This window comes from Lithobates pipiens, unplaced genomic scaffold, assembly GCF_037356315.1.
Source record: "Lithobates pipiens isolate NorthernLeopardFrog02 unplaced genomic scaffold, aLitPip1_a1.2 Scaffold_27, whole genome shotgun sequence".
Taxonomy (NCBI): domain Eukaryota; kingdom Metazoa; phylum Chordata; class Amphibia; order Anura; family Ranidae; genus Lithobates; species Lithobates pipiens.
The window spans coordinates 209,191,073-209,216,525 of record NW_027507788.1 but is presented as its reverse complement, the minus strand read 5'-3'; the positions used below and the strand labels follow the sequence as shown (position 1 = coordinate 209,216,525).

Sequence of the window (25,453 nt, the reverse complement as noted above, 5' to 3'; positions counted from 1 at the left end):
TCTATAAGCAAGCAATACAAACATACATCCCATGTACATATTGAAATACACATCATTATATATATAATATATTATACAGCATATGTGTGTTTATATTGTTATTAATAATATATTATTATTATAATATATTATTATAATATTATTAATAATAATATTAATGTATTGATTTATACTGTGTGTATTATTATATGTATTATATTAATAATAATAGTGGTAATATTATTAATAATAATTCGTTATATAGTTTATATGTGTTTATATACCCTATTTTTATATTATTATTAATTCATTATATATGTGTTTGTATTATTAATAGTAATAGTAAATAATATTCCCTGTGTATTTATAGCACGCTGCCTCTAGGTGTCGCCCTTTCCCTTCATAACCTTATTGCTGTGCAGTGATTCTTAGCACAGCGTCATCGTTTTGCGCTTACACTACCATGATAACATGTCCAGATTCCTCCTAGGCACCAGGTGGCGCTCTCCCACCTCCAGCCCCCCCTCCCCAGCATTGCGCGCCTTGCTGGAATGGACACGTCACTCCTCCCGCCTCAACCTAACTCGGCCTTGGCTTTCAAGCTTTTCCTCCCTGTGACAGTACACGAGCGGAGCTCCGCCCCCACGTGCTTGACGTCTTTCTAACGTCGCCCAATGGCCAGCTGCCCCTTCGCCTTCCTTCGGCCAGCCTCGTTTCCGCCCGCCAACCGGTGACGGGGAGGAAGTGCAGGCGGCCAATCGGCGGCTAAGGCCGGGGTCGGAGGCGGGGCGCACTAGCTGTCAGGTTAGGCTGAGAAAGTGTGGGGAGTTTGATGGGGAGAGTGAGGAGAGAGGAGCGGCTGCAGGCAGGTGAGTGCGATCCGGGGTTCGGGGTGTGCGCCCCACTCTATACTGCAATCACAGCCCCCCACTGTGTGCTCTTATCCCGGGTACTATAGGGGGATCACACAGGATGTCCATTACATACAATTTATTACATATCTTACGTATACATTGTATCCCATTTATCACATCAGCACATTGTATCCTATTTATTGTATCTTTTACACAATTATTTATTACAACTGTTATTTATACATTGTATCACATTTATTCCATTCATCTTTTTATACATTGAATACTGAAATGTATTTCCACCATTGCCCGCAGATTAGATACGTCCCCTTCCCCTCCCCCACACTATTATATGTGTGTGTTCTGTGCTCCCACACACACACCATACCTAGAGGTGGCCTATGCTTTTGTACCTTTTGTGGTGGCTTCATACATAGGACCCCTTGTGGTCACAGTCGCTCCCATTGTGCGGTTAGGGGACAGATGTGAGGATATTAAGCCCTGCTTCCCATTTATTTGAATGGATTCAATGTAGCCATGAGAGACACAGGAGAGACACCCCTCCCCACCCCCTCCCCGATCCATTAACCACTTGCCCACCAGGTATTTTCTCCCCCTTCCTGCCCAGGCCAATTTTCAGAGCTGTCGCACTTTGAATGACAATTGTGTCGTCACGCAACACTGTACCCATGTGAAATATACATATAATTAATTTTTTTTTTTACACAATTAGAGCTTTCTTTTGATGGTATTTAATTACCACTGGGGTTTTTATTTTTTGCTAATCAAATGGAAAAAAAGACCACAAATGTTGGGGAAAAAAAGTTATAGTTTGTTATACAATTTTGCAAATGGGTAGTTTTTTTTTATTTATTTTTTCCTCTATCACTGATGTGGGCTACTGAGCTGACACTGGATTGGTGGCGCTGGATTGGTGGCGCTGGATTGGTGGCGCTGGATTGGTGGCGCTGGATTGGTGGCGCTGGAGGGGTGGCGCTGGAGGGGCTGCGCTGCTGATTGGTGGCGCTGGAGGGGCTGCGCTGATTGGAGGGGCCGCGCTGCTGATTGGTGGCGCTGGAGGGGCCGCGCTGCTGATTGCGGGCGCTGGTGGGCCCCCGCTGATTGGCCCCACTGATTGGTGGCGCTGGTAATCCAGGACACTGATCATCGGTGTCGATGTCCCTTTAATAGAAGCCGGTTATCTTTTCTCAGCGGCTTGTGTTGACATCCATGATTGGCTGTCATCGGACACAGCTGATCACATGGTAAAGAGCCGCTGCGATTGGCTCTTTACCCCGATCTGTAATGAGCCGAGTCCGAAGGCCTCAGATCACAGGGAGCACAGGAAGTGCGATTGTGGGTAGACGTCAATAGACTCCCTCCCAGCAAAGTAAGCCCGCACTGTAGCCGTCATTCAGCTATAGCGTGGATGGGAAGGGGTTAAAAAAACACTGCATGGAACTCCAAAAGCAGGTGCCGATGTGTGGAGGTACTATTGTGTTTTTATTTTTCTTTGCCTTCCTCTGGATCAACTGTGAGTATGATTATATACATCCCCCCCTCCCTTTCTATTGGTTGAGCTGGGTGGACTTGTGTCTTTTTTATTTATTTTCTCCAACCAGAGTGGCTACACTGTGTGCACAATTATTAGGCAAGTTGTATTTTTGAGGATTCGTTTCATCATTGAACTACTACAGTTCTCCCAGTCAATGCAAGATGTAAATAAACCTCAAACCTAAATATTGCAGAAAGTAAAAGTGAGGTGTTGGTTTTCTTAGTAGAATATCTGTGTGCGCAATTATTGGCCAACTATTTAGTGTGCAGAATTATAATGCAACTGAATGAAAATGTTCTCATCTCGCTTGCTTATGGCCCATACACACGATCCGAATATCGTACAAATTTTTTCGCTTAATAGTCGCAAGTAGAAATTGAGCAGGTAACTAAAGTCATGAAAATTCTTGTACACCAGAAAAGAAAAAAAAAAATCCGAAGTGTTGTAATGTATTTGTATTGTATTGTATTTCTGGAAGACAACTGTACTGGCTAAACGAAAATCGTACGATCTGGTATCGTACAAGGAAAATTTTCGTGCTTGTCCGATCGAATGATATCAGATGAGCTGTCGTGATTGGCTCTCGGAAGTAGTGTACACACACGATCCGAAAATTGTATGATTGTCCTGCATAAATATTAGGGGTGCAACGGATCAAAAAACTCACGGATCAGATCGGATCGTTCCTCGGATCAGAGTCACGGATCGGATCATTTTTTGGATCAGCAAATAATTGAATTTGCAAAAACCTATGAAAATTCCGCCACCATATAGTCCCCACTGTAATATCCACGTCACCTCCCCCGCTGTAATATTGGCTGAGCATGATGGCTGGGTATGGCTGGCTATCGCAGGGTATTGCATTGCTGGGTATTGGCAGGGTATTGCATTGCAGAGTATTGGCAGGGTATTGAGGGATGGCTGTGACTGCACTTGTCACAGAGCAGCCCACAGCGCTGCTTCCATCTGATCTCTCCCCTCCACTGTACAGATTTGCACACAGAAGGGAGAGAGGAACCGGCGTCCTCATGACGCCGGTTTGTTTATAAGTGATCGCTCCGTCATTGGACGGAGCGATCACATTGTAAACCCCGACGGGTGCACCAAGATGGCCGCCACTTCGGAACTAGGCCGAAGCCACGGCCTTTCCAAAGGCTAAGACTGTGGAGCGCTCCGCGGATTGCGGTTTGTGCCGATCTGAACGGGGTGACCCGTGCGGATCGGTGACGATCCCTTGCACCCCTAATAAATATCCTGGTCTTCTCGAAAGATGCAGACTTTTTTTTTTTTTTCCTGTGCTTGAAGAAAGTGTCTTTTAAAAATTGGCAGTAGGTTTTGGAGTTGATTCTGAGTTTATCTTCAACCCGAAAATGTCCAACTAGCTCATCTTTGTTAATGGCAGTCCATACCGGTACCCCCACCTCCACCTTGCTGGCGCCTGAGTAAAAGTGGAGCTTTGTGCCCATTACTGATCCAGCCACAAGCCCGTCCGTCATGAGTCACTCATCTCATCACTCCATGAAACCTTTTGGAGAATCCGTCTTCAGATATTTCTTGGCCCAGTCTTGACGTTTCATCTTATGTGTCTTGTTCAGTGGTGGTCGGGTTTCAGCCTAACTTACCTTGGCCGTGTCTCTGAACACCTTCTGGGCACTCCAGGTAGGTTGCAGTTCTGGAATAGGACAGCACTGGAGGATAATGGGTTCCTGGTAGCTTCACGTTTGATTCTTCTCAAATCTTTGGCAGTTATTTTGCGTCTTTCTCTCAACGCGTTTCTTGCATCCCTGTTGACTATTTGCAACAAAATGTTTGGTAATGTGATCACGCCCCAATATCTCAACAATTTCAAGAGTGCTGCGGCTCTCTGACCTTCTTTTTTTTTTTTTTTTTTTTTTTTTTGTACAATTTTAGACTTTTCAGAGTCGGTTAAATCATTTTGTTGGCCAGTTTTGCCTGGGAAAAAAAAGTTGCCTAACAATTAGGTACACCTTGATGTAGGGTATGGATCTCCTTAGGCCGCACCCTCCCACATTACACAAATACACATCACCTGATATGCTTAAATCCAACAGATTGGAATTGGACAATGAATGAGTGACTTGTATAGCGCTACCTATGCAAACTGAATCAGCTCAGGGTGCTTTTAGCTGCCGGCGTCCATCTGCGGTATAGAGCGGTCCTTTTCCCCATGGGGTCCCGACACGCTTACAAACACATACAACATACACATATTTGGCCAATTTTTTTCGACAGGGTCTAATTAACATACCAGCATGTCTTTGGATTGTGGGAGGAAACCGGTGTACCCGGAGGAAACCACAAAGGCACAGGAAGAACATGCAAACTCCAGGCAGATGGTGTCATGGTCGGGATTTGAACAAGTGATCCTATTGCTGCTAGGTGACAGTGCTAACCACTACACCACTGTGCTGCCCTAATATGCATAAAAATGATGATTAGGTCAAAATACTCACTTGCCTAATTGTGCACACAGCTTATGTAACTATGAACATTAAGAATTACAGTAATAGCCTGGATTATGAGCATAATTCATGCCAGAAGCATACTTGTAATCCAAAGCACTCATATATCAAAGCGAGTTTCCCCATAAGTAATGATGGAAACGCAGATGATTCGTTCTACAACCACTGCTGGTGTAGTACTGTATGTGGCCAGAGGTGTGGGGGCGCTAGTGTATGCAATACTGTGTGGCCAGAGGTGCAGGGTCGCTGGTGGATGCAGTACTGTATGTGGCAAGGGGTGAGGGGGTGCTGGTGTATGCAGTGCTGTATGTGGCAAGGGGTGTGGGGGCGCTGGTATATGCAGTACTGCATGTGGCCAGGGGTGCTGGTGTATGCAGTGCAGTATGTAGCCAGGAGTGAGGGGGTGCTGGTGTATGCAGTGCTGTATGTGGCAAGAGGTGCGGGGGCACTGGTGTATGCAGCGCTGTATGTGGCAAGAGGTGCGGGGGCGCTGGTGTATGCAGTGCTGTATGTGGCAAGAGGTGCGGGGGCGCTGGTGTATGCAGTGCTGTATGTGGCAAGAGGTGCGGGGGCGCTGGTGTATGCAGTGCTGTATGTGGCCAGGAGTGAGGGGGCGCTGGTGTATGCAGTGCTGTATGTGACCAGGAGTGAGGGGGCGCTGGTGTATGCAGTGCTGTATGTGGCAAGAGGTGCAGGGACGCTGGTGTATGCAGTGCTGTATGTGGCAAGAGGTGCGGGGGGCGCTGGTGTATGCAGTACTGTATGTGGCCAGAGGTGCGGGGGGCGTTGGTGTATGCAATACTGTATGTGGCCAAGGGTGCGGGGGGCGCTGGTGTATGCAGTACTGTATGTGGGCAGAGGTGCGGGGGCGCTGGTGTATGCCGTACTGTATGTGGCCATGGGTGCAGGGGCGCTGGTGTATGTGGCTAGAGGTACGGGTGGCTCCCAGCGCTTCTTAGAGTCTCTGGAACTGTTGACACTTTTGGGTGCTCCGACGCATGTTACGCCCGTCTCACCCAGCTGAGAGTGTCTCTGAGCTCTCCACGAAGCGCTGGGAGCCACCAGCGCCCCCGGACCTTTGGCCACATGCAGTACTGCACACACCAGAGGTTTTACTACATGGATTTTACTGCTCGTATATCAAGTCAGCACGCACATATTAAGTCCAAATTTTTTATTTTTTGTTTTTAAATGTTTCTCGTATAATGCGTTACTCGTAATGTAGGTATTACTGTATTGGCAACCCTGCGTGTCTGCTGGTGAACAAAGCATTTCTGTGTGGGGTGCTAACGTGCTCCATTATATACACACACGTTTATAACCTGATCATATGTGAACCTAGCCCAGTGATGGCGAACCTTGGCGCTCTGGCTGTTTTAGAACTACGTTTCCCATGATCCTCATGCACTCTGCAGCGTAGTTGAGCATCATGGGAAATGTAGTTCCAAAACATCTGGGGTGCCAAGGTTCACCATCACTGGCCTAGCCTGAGGCCACACTAGGCTGGTTTACCAGGGGCCATTCAGTTGAATGGGCTGCTTTACATTTGGAAAATGCAGGGAAAACGTCCCTCCACCTTTTTCAAAAATCACAGCCACAGGGAAGCCACGTAGTGCTATGTGTCCAAACAAAGCACCACTCCAGGTAGGTCAATAGGATCCCTACATAGATCCTCACAAGCAGGTGCTTGCCTGGCTCTCAACCGGGGAAACTTAAAGAAACTGGATGGCTGCACACCATGGAAGGTGTCCCAATAAAGTGTGCAGCCATCCAGTTTCTCTACTTGGTTGTATTGTCCTTGTGGTTCCCTTGTGATGTCATGGGCCATGACAGGAGAGAGATGGGGTCTATTGGACTACAGATCTCTCCTCTGCTCTTAAAAGCATCAGATCGGTTTGATCTGATGCTTTTAACAAGCTGGTAATGGGACTGACACCAGAAGTAACAAAATCCCCACAACAAACGGACATCATCAGTCCTTCTCGCTGTATCTCGGGAACCGGATGACATTGGTTGCATCTTTACTGGGCTCCCTGATTGGGTTGAAGAGCCCAATCTAGTCAGCGGGCGGTGGGGGATCCGCTTCCGCCACCTGTAAAGTAAACCAGCGGCTGTATAGCCGCTCTGATTACCTTTACCTTAAAGAGACTCACCAGATGCTAAAATCAACACTGGAATCATGACTGACGTTTTTATAAACGGCTTAAAGGGATTGTAAAGTAAAATATTTTATTTTTTTAAAATAACAAACATGTTATACTTACCTCCACTGTGCAGCTGGTTTTGCACAGAGTGGCCCCGAACCTGCTCTTCTGGGGTCCCTCGGCGGCTGTCTCGGCTTCCCTCCGCAAGTACTTTTCACGTTCATGCGAGCTCCCTCGCATGGTGAGAAGCACCTGCGGGCGCGCTCCCGTGAGACAGCTGGCGGCTATAGCCGCTCGCTGTATCGCTCGGCCCCGCCCCCCGACACGCTGCGTCACTGGATGTGATTGACAGCAGCGCGAACCAATCGCTGCGCTGCTTTCAATCCATCCACTCCAGCCAATCAGCGGTGAAGAGGACGACGGGGGCGAGCATGGGATTTTCGAGGGGTCGGGTAAGTAAAACAGAGTGGCTGGGGGCGCCGGCAGTGTGAGATGTTTTTTCCCCTTAATGCATAGAATGCATTAAGGTGAAAAAACATTTACCTTTACAACCCCTTTAAGGATGGGCAGTGGTATTTATGCTAAATATAAATTGGAGACTATGGGATTTACATATATGTAGAAGTGGAACTCTGCAACAGTGTTTAATCAACGAAAATGTTTTCGTCAAAGATTTGGTCAGCTGCATTTTTTACAGTGATGAAAACTATGACGAAAAATCGAAAACCGCTTTCATTAACAAACGAACGGGACAAAAATGTGAGGCGGGAACGTTCACCCTCGTAACCTGACTTTTCACGGAGCTCCGCCTACTTCTGCTCCCAGCCAGCACACCGCAACGAGACGACTGCCGGAAACCTGAGAGTGAGAGGGCACTGGGCATTACAGGCCAGCCAGGTCTCCAGAGTGCCAACTCCTGATGAGACGACTGCACCGCCAGACACCCAGAGCAGACTGTCAGTGTACAGTAATAACAGTTGTGATTCATTACAATTACAGCAGGCCTAAGGCGTCCCCTCAGATCACCACTCGTCCAGAGCACACTGCATTACAGGCCTCCTCTGACCACTGCTAGTGGCATCCAGGGCACTCTGCATTACAGTCCACCCCTCAGACCTGAGACCACCATCCAGCACTGTGCAGCATTACATGCCTCCTCAGACCACAGTGCAGCATTACATGGCTCCTCAGACCACAGTCCAGAGCACTGAGCAGCATTACATGGCTCCTCAGACCACAGTCCAGAGCACTGTGCAGCATTACGTGTCTCCTCGGACCACAGTCCGGAGCACTGTGCAGCATTACGTGCCTCCTCGGACAACAGTCCGGAGCACTGTGCAGCATTGCGTGCCTCCTCGGACAACAGTCCGGAGCACTGTGCAGCATTGCGTGCCTCCTCGGACCACAGTCCGGAGCACTGTGCAGCATTGCGTGCCTCCTCGGACCACAGTCCGGAGCACTGAGGAGCATTGCGTGCCTCCTCGGACCACAGTCCGGAGCACTGAGGAGCATTGCGTGCCTCCTCGGACCACAGTCCGGAGCACTGAGGAGCATTACGTGCCTCCTCGGACCACAGTCCGGAGCACTGAGGAGCATTACGTGCCTCCTCGGACCACAGTCCGGAGCACTGAGGAGCATTACGTGCCTCCTCGGACCACAGTCCGGAGCACTGAGGAGCATTACGTGCCTCCTCGGACCACAGTCCGGAGCACTGAGGAGCATTACGTGCCTCCTCGGACCACAGTCCGGAGCACTGAGGAGCATTACGTGCCTCCTCGGACCACAGTCCGGAGCACTGAGGAGCATTACGGGCCTCCTCGGACCACAGTCCGGAGCACTGAGGAGCATTACGGGCCTCCTCGGACCACAGTCCGGAGCACTGTGCAGCATTACGGGCCGCCTCGGACCACAGTCCGGAGCACTGTGCAGCATTACGGGCCTCCTCTGACCACAGTCCGGAGCACTGTGCAGCATTACGGGCCTCCTCGGACCACAGTCCGGAGCACTGTGCAGCATTACGGGCCTCCTCGGACCACAGTCCGGAGCACTGTGCAGCATTACGGGCCTCCTCGGACCACAGTCCGGAGCACTGTGCAGCATTACGGGCCTCCTCGGACCACAGTCCGGAGCACTGTGCAGCATTACGGGCCTCCTCGGACCACAGTCCGGAGCACTGTGCAGCATTACGGGCCTCCTCGGACCACAGTCCGGAGCACTGTGCAGCATTACGGGCCTCCTCGGACCACAGTCCGGAGCACTGTGCAGCATTACGGGCCTCCTCGGACCACAGTCCGGAGCACTGTGCAGCATTACGGGCCTCCTCGGACCACAGTCCGGAGCACTGTGCAGCATTACGGGCCTCCTCGGACCACAGTCCGGAGCACTGTGCAGCATTACGGGCCTCCTCGGACCACAGTCCGGAGCACTGTGCAGCATTACGGGCCTCCTCGGACCACAGTCCGGAGCACTGTGCAGCATTACGGGCCTCCTCGGACCACAGTCCGGAGCACTGTGCAGCATTTACGTGCCTCCTCGGAGCACTGTGCAGCATTTACGTGCCTCCTCGGAGCACTGTGCAGCATTTACGTGCCTCCTCGGAGCACTGTGCAGCATTTACGTGCCTCCTCTGAGCACTGTGCAGCATTTACGTGCCTCCTCGGAGCACTGTGCAGCATTTACGTGCCTCCTCGGAGCACTGTGCAGCATTTACGTGCCTCCTCGGAGCACTGTGCAGCATTTACGTGCCTCCTCGGAGCACTGTGCAGCATTTACGTGCCTCCTCGGAGCACTGTGCAGCATTTACGTGCCTCCTCGGAGCACTGTGCAGCATTTACGTGCCTCCTCGGAGCACTGAGCAGCATTACGGGCCTCCTCGGACCACAGTCGGGAGCACTGTGCAGCATTACGGGCCTCCTCGGACCGCTGTGCTGTGCTGTGCTTGTGGCTGTCACTCTTGCTATGCCCCATGGGACTTGTAGTAATGCAACAGCTGGAGGTCCACTAATTGCATATCCCTGGTATATAAACTATATTGTCAAAAGTATTGGGACACCTGTCTTTAGACACACATGAACTTTAATGACATCCCAGTCTTAGTCTGCAGGGTTCAATATTGAGTTGGCCCACCCTCTACAGCGATAACAGTTCCAGCTATTCTTGGAAGGCTGTCCACAAGGTTTAGGAGTGTGTCTATGGGGATGTTTGACCATTCTTCCAGAAGCACATTTGTAAGGTAAGTGTGGCCTACCTATATATAGTGTATCTAGGTAGGCCACACCTGCATTTATCCTGACCTAGTTAAAGTAATAGACAGACTCGTGTTGCAATTGGTTTGGCACAGAGCAGCCTGGATCCCCCTCTTCTCTGGGTCTCATTTTGGCGCACCTGGCCCCTCCCTCCAGCCGAGTGCCCCCCATATTGAGCAGGTTGTGTGTCCATTCACACACAAACGCTGCTCGCCCCTGCCCCTGCTCTCTCCTCATTGGTTGTGATTGACACTGGCTCCCGCTGCTGTCTCAGCCAATGAGGAGGAATAGGCCTGGTAGAGCAGCTGCTCTTGTGCGCATCGCTGGATCGCAATGGGGCTCAGGTAAGTATGGGGGGGGGGGGTGGCTGCTGCATATGGAAGGCTTTTTACCTTCATACTTAGAATGCATGAAGGTAAAAAAAAAAAAAAAAAACCTTCAGCCTTTACAACCACATTAATGGCCGCATGTGATGCTGGGCCTGCAGGTCTGAATGAAAAGACCGGGCTAGGGACAGGCAGGCTAGGGAGGAAAGGGCTAGATAATGATTAAAATTGGGAACGGAAATTGGACTCTGACTTACTAATGCACACTGTGAGAAGCTCGCAGTGTGCAGAGAAATCAGAATAGACCATTTCTGTACAGCAAAGGAGCCAGGTACAACTGTGCAAGACATTAAAAGTAAGGCTGGAGTTTAGCTGTAAGGTGCCAAAGCTGGATGTCATCCAATTAGCTGGCCCTGGTGTCATTGTATTTTCTTAGCAAGGTCAGTAAGTGACGACGACACAAATCGACACGAGTCATCCGGATTTATCTCCTGACCACATTGCCGGGATTCCTGCTAGCGATGAGATTACTGTATGTCATGGGTTTTGTGTTGGGGTTTTTTTTTTTTTTATTATTATTATTATTTATTTATTTTTTCATCCACAAGCTGTAATTTTTGGCCTGCAGCCCGTTTATTGCAGAGTGCCGGCTCAGGACAAGAGCTTTGTGTTTCCTCGAAGGCTTTTGAAAGATGAATTCTCTGGAGGTAGAAAACTCCCGTAGTAGTAATGTGGGATGCAAAGCACCGAATATTAAATGTTTGATGTACTTCCAGTGCAACACAGCAAAATGTTCTAGGCTGAGGACCACGGAGCAGGTTAAAGCCCAACTCTGGGCAAATAAATGATCCCTCGCAGTGCAAGCGTTAATGCCTCTTCCCAATGTTGGGGCACCTGTCCCCTCGGTGATGCCAATGTTGGGGCACCTGTCCTCCTCACTTTATTTTTTGCAATATTCTCACTTCGGCCCCTTTTCACACTGGGGCGGTGCGGGCGTCGGCGGTAAAGCTTTACTGACGTTTTAGCGACGGTCTGCGGCTGCTAGCGGGGTGGTTTTAACCCCCGCTAGTGGGCGGAAAAGGGTTAAAACCTCCCGCAAAGCGCTGCTTTGCTGGCGGTATAGCCGCGCTGCCCCATTGTTTTCAATGGGTAGGAGCGGTGAATATACCACTCCTTTCCCGGCTCCAAAGATGCAGCTAGCAGGATTTTTTTCACCGTCCTACTAGCGCACCGCTCCAGTGTGAAAGCCCGAGTGAAAGGGGCCGATTTTTTCAGGCGCTATTTTTAGCGCTGTAGCGCCTGAAAACTGCCCCAGTGTGAAAGGGGCCTTATTAGCATTTTCCGACACCTTATTTTTATATGCACTCATTTATTTTCTGCACTTTTTCTTGACATAAGATTTCTCCGCCTTCACACACACCCCCCCCCCCCTTTATTTTTTTTTTTTTTTTTTTTTGTACATTTTGTAGAAATGTATTGCTTAATTCAAGGTATGAATGTTTTGCATAGTTGCATTGGTCCAGGGTAGACAAATGTAAGTATCCGGGCAAATAAATTATCCCCTTGCATTGCAAGCATTAATGGCTCTTCTTTTTTTTTTTTTTTTTCTTCTAGGACAGCGGTCTCGAAACTGTGGCCCTTTTCTTGCTTTTATCTGGGCCTTGGGGCACAATTCCTCCCAGCCCAGTGACGCCAACAAAGTGGCACAATTCCTCCCAATGACACCGATGATGGGGCATCTGTCCCCTCAGTGACGCCAATGATGGGGGCACTTGTGCTTTCTAGGGTGCCAAGGATGGGTCACCTGTCCTTGGGAGCACCAAGGATGGGGTACCTTTTAACTTCTGCTGGCCACAGTCTGCCCCCCCCCCCCCAAAGTTTGGGGAACAGTTAACTGGCCCTTTTTTGTTTAGAATGATTGCAGACCCCTACTGGTCTGGGGGAACAATAAGACCATAGCGGGGTCCATAGTTCTGCTCTGGGTGTGAGGACACCAGGGGACAGCTCACTGCTGGATCATAGAGGAGCACCACCTGCTCCTCTATGATTGGGGGGGTGGAAGATTGGGTAAGATAAAATGGTTTCTCCTCTCCCCAGGACAAAAGGAGCAATTCACCCTTGCAGTTCAGGCACAGTCCCAATGCAAGGGATCCCTTTTTTTTTTATTTGCCCGGAGTTGGGCAAAGTCTCCCAGATGTTTCAAGTTCCTCTCCGCCATGTACAGCCATTAGGATGAAGTTCATTTACCATACTGTGGTCACGGTTTGAATGCAGAATCCTTACAACCTCTCTTGTCTTTTTACAGGTGTTTAAGTGTTGTGCGTCCCATCCCTACATGTGAAGATGACTCGGTTAGGGTTTCTGCGGCTGTCCTATGAGAAACAGGACACTCTCCTCAAACTCCTCATCCTGTCCATGGCTGCAATTCTCTGTAAGTATCCTGATCGGCTTCGCCTAGTTTCCTAATAAAACCATGGTGCCTTTTTGAACTTATTTTGGGGTTTTATAGTCTACATTCTCTAATGAAATTGCATTTTGGGGATGTTATGTTGGTTAATCGAGATGGACCTGGTAGTCTTCTCTACCGTGCTTTTGTGCCGAAGGCATTACAGGTAATAGCCCAACACAAGACAGAAAAAGGTCAAACCTCATCGAGGACTAACGTGTTTCGTCCTTCCTATGGGGGCTTGGTCACAGAGGTGGGAGATAGGAGCAGGGCAGAGACTCCTGTTTGCATCATTGGTTTGTGAAAGTGTGTGTGGTATGTATTGACTAGGGATGAGCCGAACACCCCCCGGTTCGGTTCGCACCAGAACTTGCGAACGACCCCCGCGTTCGGTACGAACGTTAGAACCCCATTGAAGTCTATGGGACTCGAACGTTTGAATTGGAAAGTGCTAATTTTAACGGCTAATATGCAAGATACTGTCCTAAAAAGGGTTTGGCGACCTGCCTCCTGCCTCAGGGGACATGGGTCACTGCAAAAAAAAGTTTTAAAAACTACCGTTTTGGCGGGAGCACTGATTTTAATGACGATTAAAGTGAAAAAAAAAAAGTGAAATATTCCTTTAAATATGGTGCCTGGGGGGTGTCTGTAGTATGCCTGTGAAGTGCCATGTGTTTCCCGTGTTTAGAACAGTCCCTGCACAAAATGACATTAAACGGAAATAACACCATTTAAAACTGCTTGCGGTTTTAATCTTATATCTGGTTCCTGCAATATGGTTGAAAATCATTCAGAAAAATGGCATGGGTAGCCCTCCCTGCCCATTACCAGCCCCTTTGGGTTTCGTACGCATATTAAGGGGAACCCCGTACCCATATTAAAAAAAAGGGAAATGCGTGTGGCCCCCAGGCCCTATATACTCAGAACAGCAGTATACAGGCGGTGCAAACAAGATAGGGACTGTGAAGGTTTGTTGTGTTAAGTTGAATCTGTTTGTAATTTTCAACTGGTACATTTTTAAAGTGTAGCTCCAGTCAAAAAAACTATTTTTAAGCTTTTTGGAAAACATAGGGAAGGGTTATCACCCCTGTATAATTTGTTTTGTCGTCCATCTTTTTTCATCTCACTTGCTGTTGTCTCCTTCCGTTTGCAAGTAGAAGATGTTTGTAAATTGGATGTTTGAAAGTAGGGGCCTGCCCTATATGCTCTGCAGAAATGGCAGAACAAGGTGTTGGTTTTGCAACAACATTGTAAGCCCTCAAAGTGACTCTTGGTGGGCGCTGGAGCGCCCTGCTGTGAATGATTATATCAAGAATTGTAATTACATGCCATTGTTGAACAGTGGTAGAAAAATTGACCTTTGGTGGTTGTGGTGCTGGTGCCACAACACTATAAGTCCTCACCGTTACTCTGGGTGGGCACAGGAAGGGGCCCTCCTGTGAAATATTATATCAAGAATTGTAATTACATGTCCCTGTTAAACAGGGGCAGAAAAATTGGGCCTTAGGCACTGGTGCCATCACACTGCAACCTCTGCCATACACTCTAGTTTTATTGCAGGAATTAGCCCTGCTGCAAAGCATTGCATCAAAAATTGTACTTAAACGCCCCTGTTAAACGGGCAGAAAAATTGGGCTGCTGGCATCACCCAGAACCAAAAATGTTCTTCCAACATATCAGCGGAGGAGGAAAAGGATAGACAATCAACATAACAGGACAGTCACTCAGCATCAGCATAGGCAGTCTTGAAGGGATGTGGTATTTCAAAAAAAATTATTCGGTTACATCAGCTTCAGGTGCTTGGTAGCTGTGGGTGATCCAAGACTGATTCATCTTGATGAAGGTCAGTCGATCAACTGATTCGGTGGACAGGCGCACCCTGTGATCGGTAACGAAGCCACCAGCAGCACTGAAGGTGCGTTCCGAAAGAACGCTGGATGCAGGACAGGCCAGTAGCTCAATTGCATACTGTGCAAGCTCTGGCCAGTGATCCATCCTCAAGACCCAGTAAGCCAGAGGATTTTCAGTGGGAAAGGTGTCCAAGTCTGACCTTGCCCCTAGGTATTCCTGCACCATGTAAATTAGACGCTGGCGATGGGTGCTGGAACCAATCATACCTTGGGGCTGCGGACTAAAAAATTGTCTGAAAGCATCAGTCAGACGGCCACCTTCTCCACCACTCCTTCTGACTGATGCCTCAGCAACACGTTGTCCAGGACCAGGAGTTTGTGACCTCCCAGTCTCTGGGAACGCGTTGCACAGACCTTTCTGCAAGGCCTCCCGGAGATGTCTCATCCTCTGCTCCCTCTGCGATGGCAAGATAAGGTCGGCAACCTTACCCTTGTACCGTGGATCAAGGAGAGTGGCCAGCCAGTAATGGTCCCTCTCCTTGATCCGAAGAATACGAGGATCCTTCCGCAGGCTTTGCAGGATCAGGGAGGCCATGCAGCGTAGGTTAGCTGAGGCATTCGGTCCGGAGTCCTCTGGGTCACTAAGGACAACATGATCCGCAGCTACCTCCTCCCAGCCACGTACAAGTCCACGTGTTTCTTGGGACTGTAAATCATCCCTATAAGACTGCTGCTGCTGATGCTGAGTGCCAGCCTCCACCTCCATGCTGACACAATCATCCTCCTCCTCCTCTTCCTCCTCCTCACCCTCTTCCTGTGTGATGGGTGGCACAGCAGGAACACTGTCTGGATAAAGGGGGGCCTTGAGAGGCAAGGAAGTCCTCCTCTTCCTGCTTCTGTTCTGCCTCAAGTGCCCTGTCCATTATTCCACGCAGCGTATGCTCCAAGAGGTGGACAAGAGGTACAGTGTCACTGATGCATGCACTGTCACTGCTCACCATCCTTGTGGCCTCCTCAAACGGTGACAGGACAGTGCATGCATCCCTGATCATGCCCCACTGGCGTGGTGAGAAAAAACCAAGCTCCCCTGACCCTGTCCTGGTGCCGTAGTCGCACAGGTACTCATTGATGGCCCTCTGCTGCGTGTGCAGCCGCTGCAGCATGGCCAATGTTGAGTTCCATCTGGTGGGCATGTCACATATAAGGCGGTTCTTGGGCAGGTTCAACTCCTTTTGGAGCTCAGCCAGCCGAGCACAGGCATTAAATGATCGGCGGAAATGCACACAGACTCTCCTGGCCTGTTTCAGGACATCCTGTAAGCCAGGGTACCTGCCCAAGAACCGCTGCACCACCAGGTTAAGGACGTGAGCCACACAGGGCACATGGGTCAGTTGTCCCTGTCGGAGGGCGGAGAGGAGGTTGGTGCCATTGTCGCAAACCACCATTCCTGGCTTAAGCTGGCGTGGCGTCAACCACCTCTCGGCCTGCTCCTGCAGAGCTGACAAAACATCCGCCCCAGTGTGGCTCCTGTCCCCCAAACAAACCAGCGCAAGCACGGCATGGCATCGTTTTGCCTGCGTACTTGCGTAGCCCCTGCAACGCCTACGGAGCACCGCTGGTTCTGAGGACAGAGCACTGGAAGAGGCCATGGAGGAAGAAGAAGAGGAGGGGGTGGAGGAGAGAGGTGTGTCACAACCAATAGTAGCATTTTGGAGGCGTGGTGGCGGAACAACCTCCAACACTACTGCACCTTGTCCTGCATCCTTCCCAGCAGCCAGAAGGGTGACCCAATGGGCCGTGAAAGACAGGTAACGTCCCTGTCCGTGCCTGCTGGGCCATGAGTCAGCGGTAATATGCACCTTACCGCTGACCGCCCTGTCCAGCGAGGCAAGGACATTGCCTTCCACATGCCGGTAGAGAGCCGGAATCGCCTTCCGTGAGAAAAAGTGGCGTTTGGGGACCTGCCACTGAGGAACCGCACATTGTACAAACTCACGGAAGGGGGCCGAGTCTACCAACTGAAAAGGCAGCAGTTGAAGTGCTAGCAATTTAGCCAAGCTAGCATTCAACCGCTGGGCATGTGGATGGCTGGGAGTAAACTTCTTCCGCCGGTCCAGCAGCTGGGGCAGGGACATTTGCCTGCTATAATCGGATGTGGATGTACCACTAGCAGAGTTCCCGGAAGCACTTGGCTGTGACACACCTAATTCTACACCTTCATTCCTCTCAGAGCAGGTTTCAGAGAGGACTGAAGGTCTAGTGGGGTTAGAGATGCCAGCTGATGAGCAAGGAGAGGTCCGCTTTGTTCTTTGGTGTGGGTCTTTCAGGTACGCTTGCCAACGAGCTGCATGGCAGGTCAACATATGTCTGGTCAAGCATGTGGTGCCCAAGCGGCTGATGTTTTGGCCACGTGAGATACGCTTGAGACATATGTTGCAAATAGCAGCGGTGCGATCTGATGCACTCGTCTCAAAAAAGGCCCACACTAAAGAACTTTTAGAATAACGCACAGAGGCAGCGCTCTGCACAGGCGGAGCTCTGCGATGTGATTCCGTCGGTGTGCTGCCCCTAAGCTGGCCCCCGGGGGGCATCCTGCCTCGTTGGACATGTGCCTCCTCCTCCTCCTCCTCCTCCCTCCTTCCAGGCACCCACGTGGAGTCAGTGCCCTCATCATCCCCTCCCTCTTCATCGCTGTAGCAAACCTGGCAGTATGCTGCAGCTTGTGGAACATGACTGCCAGATTGCTGTGCTTCTTGAGCATCCTCTCTCTCTGCGCTCACGCTACTGCCTTCCTCTAGCTGAGTGTCATCATCGGAGCCCACCAAACACTGGGCATCCTCCTGGAGCATGTACCCAACACTGTGCTCAAAGAGTTCAGGAGACTCCTCAGGAGGACGTGGTGGGTCTAGGGAAGGAGTCACTGATGATGACATTGAGAGGAGGGACGACGATGTGTTGGCAGCTGCTTTTCTACTACCCTGAGACTGGGTGAGAGAGGATGAGGAGGATGAAGAGGGCTTGGTCATCCACTTTACCAAGTCGTTGGCATGTTGCGGTTCAACATGTCCAGCTGCAGAAAAGGACACGCATGTCCCATGGCCACGTGCTGATGACAATGCACCGCGTCAATGACCAGCACTGTTGTCTCTAGACACAGAGCCTGCTTGCCCTCTTTTATCGGCTCGCGCCTGTCTGCCTCTCCTTGCTGGCCTTCCAGACATGGTAATGGCCTGAAGGGAGTTGGGTAAAACAGTGGTTGGGTAGTTTATATTGTGCTGGAGGCACACAACACCCACTAACTCCTGCAGATGCCTTTTTTATAGAACAGCAGAGTTAAAGGGGTATATACAGATGTATACTGTGCTGTGCTGGAGGCACACACAACTTCCAATAACTCCCGCAGATGACAATCGGGCCAAAATAGAGAACAGCTATGTAGGTGGATAATAGCGGTATGTACTGGGTACAGAGCACGCAGACAGCACGCACTATCTCCTGAGTGACACTACTGACTGCAAGATCTATTGTTAAAGATGGACCACTAGCTATATAGGTGAGGTGAATATCACGGTGTATACTGCGGTCAGGGTACGCAGACAATAACCAGAAAACAGCAGAGTTAAAGGGGTATATACAGATGTATACTGTGCTGTGCTGGAGGCACACACAACTTCCAATAACTCCAGCAGATGACAATCGGGCTCAAATAGAGAACAGCTATGTAGGTGTATATAGTGGTATGTACTGGGTACAGAGCACGCAGACAGCACGCACTATCACTACTGACTGCAAGCTCTATTATTAAAGCTAGATCACTAGCTATATAGGTGAGGTGAATATAGTGGTGTATACTGCGGTCAGGGCACAGACAGTAACCACTACACAAGAGCAAAATAGTAAATCAGCCAAAAACGATTGGTGTGTAACTGTGTTGAAGGTACACAGAACACCCACTGCTTCAGATGCTAACAAACACTACACGAGGCCGCCTGAAAGGCGGCTTTATATAGTGTGGGGCGTGCACTACACAGGCTGAGCTATGATTGGCCACAGGCAGGATGCCTGTGTCCAACCATTGCTCTCCTCGCTGCTGGCGCTGCGATTGGCCAAGCATGCGGGGTCACAGTGCATGCTTGGCCAATCGTGAGACAGCAATGCATTGCGCCATCGCAGTGCATTGTGGGCCACACGAATTTTGCCGCGAACGGCCCAAACGTTCGGAATTCGGCGAACGACCGATGTTCGAGTCGAACATGCGTTCGACTCGAACACGAAGCTCATCCCTAGTATTGACGAGGATGGTATGTAGAAAATAATGAGGTGAGACAAATTAAAGGTAAAAGTTTATTGAAGAAAAATATATTAAAAAAATAAATAAATAATAAATAGTAAAATTAAAATTGGTGAAAATCATGAATGAAGATTAAAAATTGAAGACCATTTTAATGGGGGGAAGGGGGGGACTCTGTAAAAAGGAAAAGGGTCATTCCTTTAAATACTTTTTTATTTTTTTGTAATATTACAATAAATACATTTTCTCACTTATTAGCATTTTCCTACACCTTTTTTTCAGGCTTCCCAGCCTAGAGATGAGATGTGGGGATTATTAACCCCATATCTCACTGTAAAGAGGACCTGTGGATGTTTATTTATTTTTTATTTTTTTATCACTTTTATTCCTATTACAAGGAATATAAAGTGTCAAAATAGTAAAATGAACAAGAAAAAATAAAAATTGAAAGCCCCCTATGTGCTCATGCGCAGAAGCGAACGCATAAGTAGGTCATGCCCACATACATTGGAGTGAGAGCAATAATTCTAGCACTAGACCTCTGTAGCTCTAAAGCGGTAACCTGTAAAAAAAAGTAAAGCGTCGCCGATGGGGTTTTTGTGTGTATGTGTATATGTGTATGTGTGTGTATATATATATATATTATACACTACACACACTAAGAAAAAATAAATGTATGTATATTTACATATTATATATGTATATTAATTATAAAAAAACAAATCGCAGCGGTACCCAAATACCACCAAAAGCTCTGCTTGTGAAAAAAAGATATACAATAAAAAAGGTGTGTGTGTGTGTGTGTGTGTGTGTGTATGTGTATATATATGTGTATGTGTATATATATATATATGTGTATATAATGTCATTTTCCAGCAAAAAGATGAGTTTTACATGTAGGAGCGGCGTGTCAGAATTGGTCTGGGTAGCAAGTGGTTAAATACTATGGAACATTTCCCATACTGGTCAGTTGTTTCAGGTTCCATTCACACTGCTCTGCTGCAAAAATGCATAATGCATCCCTTTTTAATCTCTATGGAAATATTCCCACTGCTCTTTTGGTGCGTTCTGACAACAGGCAGCATTCTGATCCACTTGCTGTGCTGCTCCTAGTGTAATTCTTAGGCATCGTTCCCGCTAGTGCAACTTTTGGCGTGTGATTTTCATGCGACTTTACACTCTGTCGCTCAAGTTGCATCAAGGTAGTGAAGGAACCTTTTTCCAAGTGGCTGTGACTAAGTCGCATAGATTGGAATGGATGCCATTGAAATCGATGTACTGCTACTTGTCATGCTACTGTGTGTGTCCACAGTCGCATGACAAGTCGCACTAGTGGGATTTGGAGCCTTATGCTGCGTACACACGGTCGGACTTTCCAACGACAAATGTGCGATCAGAATTGCGCACAGAATTTTGAGATCTGGTTCTCAAATTTTCCAACAACAAAATCCGTTGGTGTAAATTCCGATCGTGTGTGTGTGTGTGTGTGCACAATTTCCGACGCGTGAAGTTCCGCGCATGCTCGGAATCGATCAGAAGAGCCGCACTGGCTATTGAACTTTTTCTTGGCTCATCATACGTGTTGTACGTCACCGCGTTCTTGACGTTCGCAATTTCCGACCAAGGTGTGTGTGTGCAGGACAAGTTTGAACCAACATCCATCGGAAGAAATCCATGGATTTTGTTGTCGGCATGTCGGATCGTGTGTACATTATTGTGTAGGGGAGAGTTACTAGAAGTCCAAGGCAATGCTTTTAATGAATGCCAAAACAATCCACCTATGTATATGTTGGTCTAATGTTCAGTTTGTTAGCTAAACTTCGGGCAGATATAAAATAAACAAACTTTTTCTGTTTCTTTTTCAGCTTTTTCAACCAGGTTATTCTCCGTGTTGAGGTTTGAAAGTGTCATCCATGAGTTTGATCCGTAAGTTTACCATCTTATTACGTTCTCCTAGTAGAGGTGCTGCACAGGAAGTGGTTTAGGTGTGACTGATTAGTATATAGTAGTTTTGTATGTAGAGATTAAAGAGATGTCATGTATGTGTTTATTCCACACCCTGAACTTCATACTCAGGAACTTTAATGATGTCCTTTTTGGTGTTTGAGGTCTGGTATCCACCCTGCTATTTACTACTCCCGTTTCTCAGACCGGTTATGTCAAGTCTGCGACTCTTTATTAGATAGTGAGCGCTTGGCAACCTGAAAGTTAAACTCCATAATTTACCCATATATCGGGGAATGCACAGAGTAATATACCGTACCTCCTGTATTGATCAGTGTAAGGACTTGTGAAGAAGGAACGTTAAAGAGGGGGTGTCCTCCCGGCAATTGGCATCCGCTCTGCAGCTGTCTTTTGGCTATAGCACGGACGCCTAGTTAAGGTCCAAATCTGTCATTGAAGGCTTATGGTGTCTATCGAATGTTCTAAGAAGATTAGACGGAGCAGCTAAACTGTACGACTCCGCAATCGTACATTTCCCGACAAATGTTCCGCATACAATATAATAATAATTATATTTAGTAATTATTATTACTAGTCAACCAACATTAGAATTCTTCTATAGCCTATGGGCGGAGCATTTCACCATAAATGTCCACTCACGGCGACTGCTTCGTTGAATCTTCATGTCAAATCTTTTCTCTCTATGTTGAATAATCTTGGACTAATAGAGTTAGGTTAGGACATTCGATCTTTTTTGTTGTCTATTATGTCGCATCTTTTCTCTCTCAGAGGGGGTACAACATTATTTTTTTCATTTTTGGATTAAACTCCACTTTAATAAAATGTAATTTGTGACATTTTAATTAGGGTTGCACTGATACCGGTATTGGTGCTGATACTAAGCATTTGCACAAGTGTTTGTACTTTTGCATATGCTCCAATACCTAAACCCCATACCCCCTTTTTTTTTTTTTTTTTTTTTTTTTTTTCTTAAAGGGGTTCTGCACTCATAATAAAACATTTGCCCATTCTGTTGCCTCTAGTTCATATATTTCATAATGCCACCTGTTTTTTTTTTTTTTTTGGATTCACCTACGTTTTGTAATCTGTAGTAATTTATTTTAAACCCCTGCGGCGATGGGCGGTCTCTTGCGGGGATCAGCGTCATTTCCTGCTGAAGCCCGCACTGTCTCCTGGGATCTCGTTGAAGTAATCCCAGGAGACATTTAGCCGCAATGTCTCCTGGGATTACATCAACGAGATCCCAGGAGACAGTGCGGGCTTCAGCAGGAAATGACGCTGATCCCCGCAAGAGACCGCCCATCGCCGCAGGGGTTTAAAATAAACTACTACAGATTACAAAAGGTAGGTGAATCCAAAAAAAAAAACAGGTGCCATTATGAAATATATGAACTAGAGGCAACATAATAAAACATTTGCCCATTCTGAGTACAGAACCCCTTTAAGTGCGATTTCAGCCCACACAAAATGAATGAGCTCAAATCGCACTGAAAAATTTGCATGCGATTCCTTTCGGAATCACATGCAGGTTCCTGCACTGCTTCGGTGTGAACCTAGGCTTGTTGTAGTGACTTCAGCTTGGGTTCACACAGGGGAGTGGTGTAGAAAACTGCATTTGATTCGGGCAGGAATCGCAACGCATCTTTGCAGTGCGATTTTTACCATTTCATTTTGTATGGGCTCAAATTGCACCGCACAGTATTGGTAATTGGTATCTGCGAATACTTGAGCACAAGTATCAGTACTCTTTATTAAAAAACAGGTATCGTTCCATTCCTAATTTCTATTAAAGTCTAATAAAAAATATAAAAAAAAATGCACAATGCAGAGTGATCAGCCCTCCAGCACTTTGCCCTCTTGGCACACACCAGGAGCCGTGCGATCAGCTGCTGGTGTGACACCAGATTGTTCAACTATGCTCCAACCTGATGTTAAGATGTCCTATTGATTTGTTTGTTTTTAAAAATCGATCCCCTGTTTTCCTGTGTTTTTCAGGTACTTTAACTACCGAACCACAAGGTTTCTGACAGAGGAAGGATTTTACAATTTCCATAACTGGTTCGATGACCGTGCCTGGTATCCACTAGGGAGGATTATAGGGGGAACCATTTATCCAGGTATGTAAGATCAAGGTGCTGGACCTGATGATTGTGCCGAACAAGACCTGTCTTTAGCCAAGCTTATTTTGTCATGCGTTACACGAGGCTTCTTTGGTACGTCACATCTGATAAAATGTTCTGATATCCCCAGGAAGATATTATAATTGTTGCAATGGCTCTTCTTTTAGGTTTGATGATCACATCGGCAGCCTTTTACCACATTCTGCACTTCTTTCATGTCACCATCGACATCCGAAATGTATGTGTGTTTCTGGCTCCTCTCTTCTCCTCCTTCACCACCATTGTGACCTACCACCTCACCAAAGAGCTAAAGGTAAGTGTGGCACATCAGTGTATACAGTATCTTCTGTATCGGCCGTGTTCACCCACAGGTAAATATGCACAGGTGTTTTGGTGCAGGAAGTCCCATTCTTGTCAGTTGGGTTCCATTCACACTTGTATGACTCCAAAGTTGCGTGACTTTGGAGTGCAGTTTTGGATGGGTGCAACTTGGATACGACTTTGGCTTTGACCAGTGATGAGTGACAACTGTTGCATTGTATATTATTCAGGTTTGACTCTCATGCAACTTCTGAGGGTTATCATTTGAAGTCTATGGTCCTCAAGGTGCATGAAAGTCGAACCAAAGTACTGCATAAACAACGACTTTTGAAGTTGCTGCAACTTTAAAGTGTGCAACACCACTTTAAAGTTGCAGCAACTTCAAAAGTCGTTGTTTATGCAGTACTTTGGTTCGACTTTCATGCACCTTGAGGTGTTGCACAAATTTGGGGAAAATTTTTTTTGATGTCCAAAGTTGCATGACAAGTCATACAAGTGTGATTGGAGCCTTAGGACGCAGTGGGCGCACAGGCACAGCCGCTGCTCCTAATTTGACACCTGTTCCCCTACGTAGATGTCAACTTGAGAGCAGCGACTGTGGCTGCATCGTCCTAGTTGACAAGAATGGGGACTGCCTGCATAGGGGTGCATGGGACACCCGTGCGTCCACATGGGCAAACGCAGATGTGTGCTGTAGTACATCCATGTCAACAAGGCCTTACATGCAGGTTACTTTAGGTCCATTTTCCAACGCTGCCCTTAGGAGGATAGGCAAGAAGCATAAACCAGAAGGATATTGCTTCTCCCCTTGTGTTCTGTGCCACTCTGTACAGGAAGACTGATTCCAGTTTAAAGGTTAAGATCACCTTTTGGAAAAATAATGCAAGGCTTTTGTAGGTACAAAAAAAATAGTTTTCTTTTCCTTTTTATTTTTTATTTCTCTAAGGAACCTGCACAGCTTTGCACCCATGATCAGCAGATTGCTGGTGCAATGTACAGCTCCTGCAGACTCTCTCAGGCTAGCTGTCAAGTCATACCTCCGATCTGGGCAGGCAGTAACTTGGGAGCAGGAAGATTAATGCTCTATGAGGATGCCCGCCAGTGCCCTCATAGTTCATTGAGTACTACAAGCTGTCTGCCGCAATGGCTGATGGTACTTGTAGTCTATTCATTTACAGGAAACTGCCGTGGCCATGTGGGTGGAGCCCGCACAGTCGCTAACTAACACCTATGCTAATTAAGCTGTGTAAGAACGATGTATATACTTTCCTATTTTATAGATACTCCGGCTCCTTATGTATCAGCCAGTGCTGCTGCAGGGAGCACAAACGGATGCGCCTTAATAGCCTATCAGTGATGTCACCACTTTAGGCTTTCCCAGCCTAGAGCTCTCTCTTCTCCCCTGCAGCTGCTGGCTGACAGGGGCTCACATGATCAGACCAGGGTGCTCTGAAAATAGAGAAGTATATACATCTTTCCTACACAGCATAGGTGTTAGTGGGGGGGGGGGAGTATTAAGACTTAGAATGAAGCTGAAATTGCACTTTAACCACTTCAGACCCGGAACATTTTGCTGGTCAAAGACCAGACCACTTTTTGCGATTCGGCACTGCGTCGCTTTAACTGACAATTGCGCGTGGCTCCCAAACAAAATTGACGTCCTTTTTTTTTTTTTTTTTTTTTTTTTTTTTCCCCCCCCCCCCACAAATAGAGCTTTCTTTTGGTGGTATTTGATCACCCCTGCGGTTTTTATTTTTTGCGCTATAAACAAAAATAGAGCGACAATTTTGAAAAAAACGCATTTTTACTTTTTGTTATAATATCCCCCAAAAATATATTAAAAACATTTTTTCCCTCAGTTTAGGCCGATACGT

General features: G+C 47.7%; 1 protein-coding gene across 1 annotated transcript in view; it reads left to right on the top strand.

The window, feature by feature from the left end:
• Positions 1–695: 695 nt before the first annotated feature.
• The window catches only part of STT3A (STT3 oligosaccharyltransferase complex catalytic subunit A), a 41,487-nt gene continuing 16,729 nt past the window's right edge, over positions 696–25,453 (top strand). Inside the window, exons 1-5 of the mRNA XM_077458184.1 lie at positions 696–848; positions 12,892–13,017; positions 21,039–21,099; positions 23,134–23,255; positions 23,426–23,571. Of these exons, the coding sequence (XP_077314310.1) occupies positions 12,930–13,017; positions 21,039–21,099; positions 23,134–23,255; positions 23,426–23,571 (417 nt within the window). The 5' untranslated portion in view covers positions 696–848; positions 12,892–12,929. The remainder of the gene's footprint in view (positions 849–12,891; positions 13,018–21,038; positions 21,100–23,133; positions 23,256–23,425; positions 23,572–25,453) is intronic.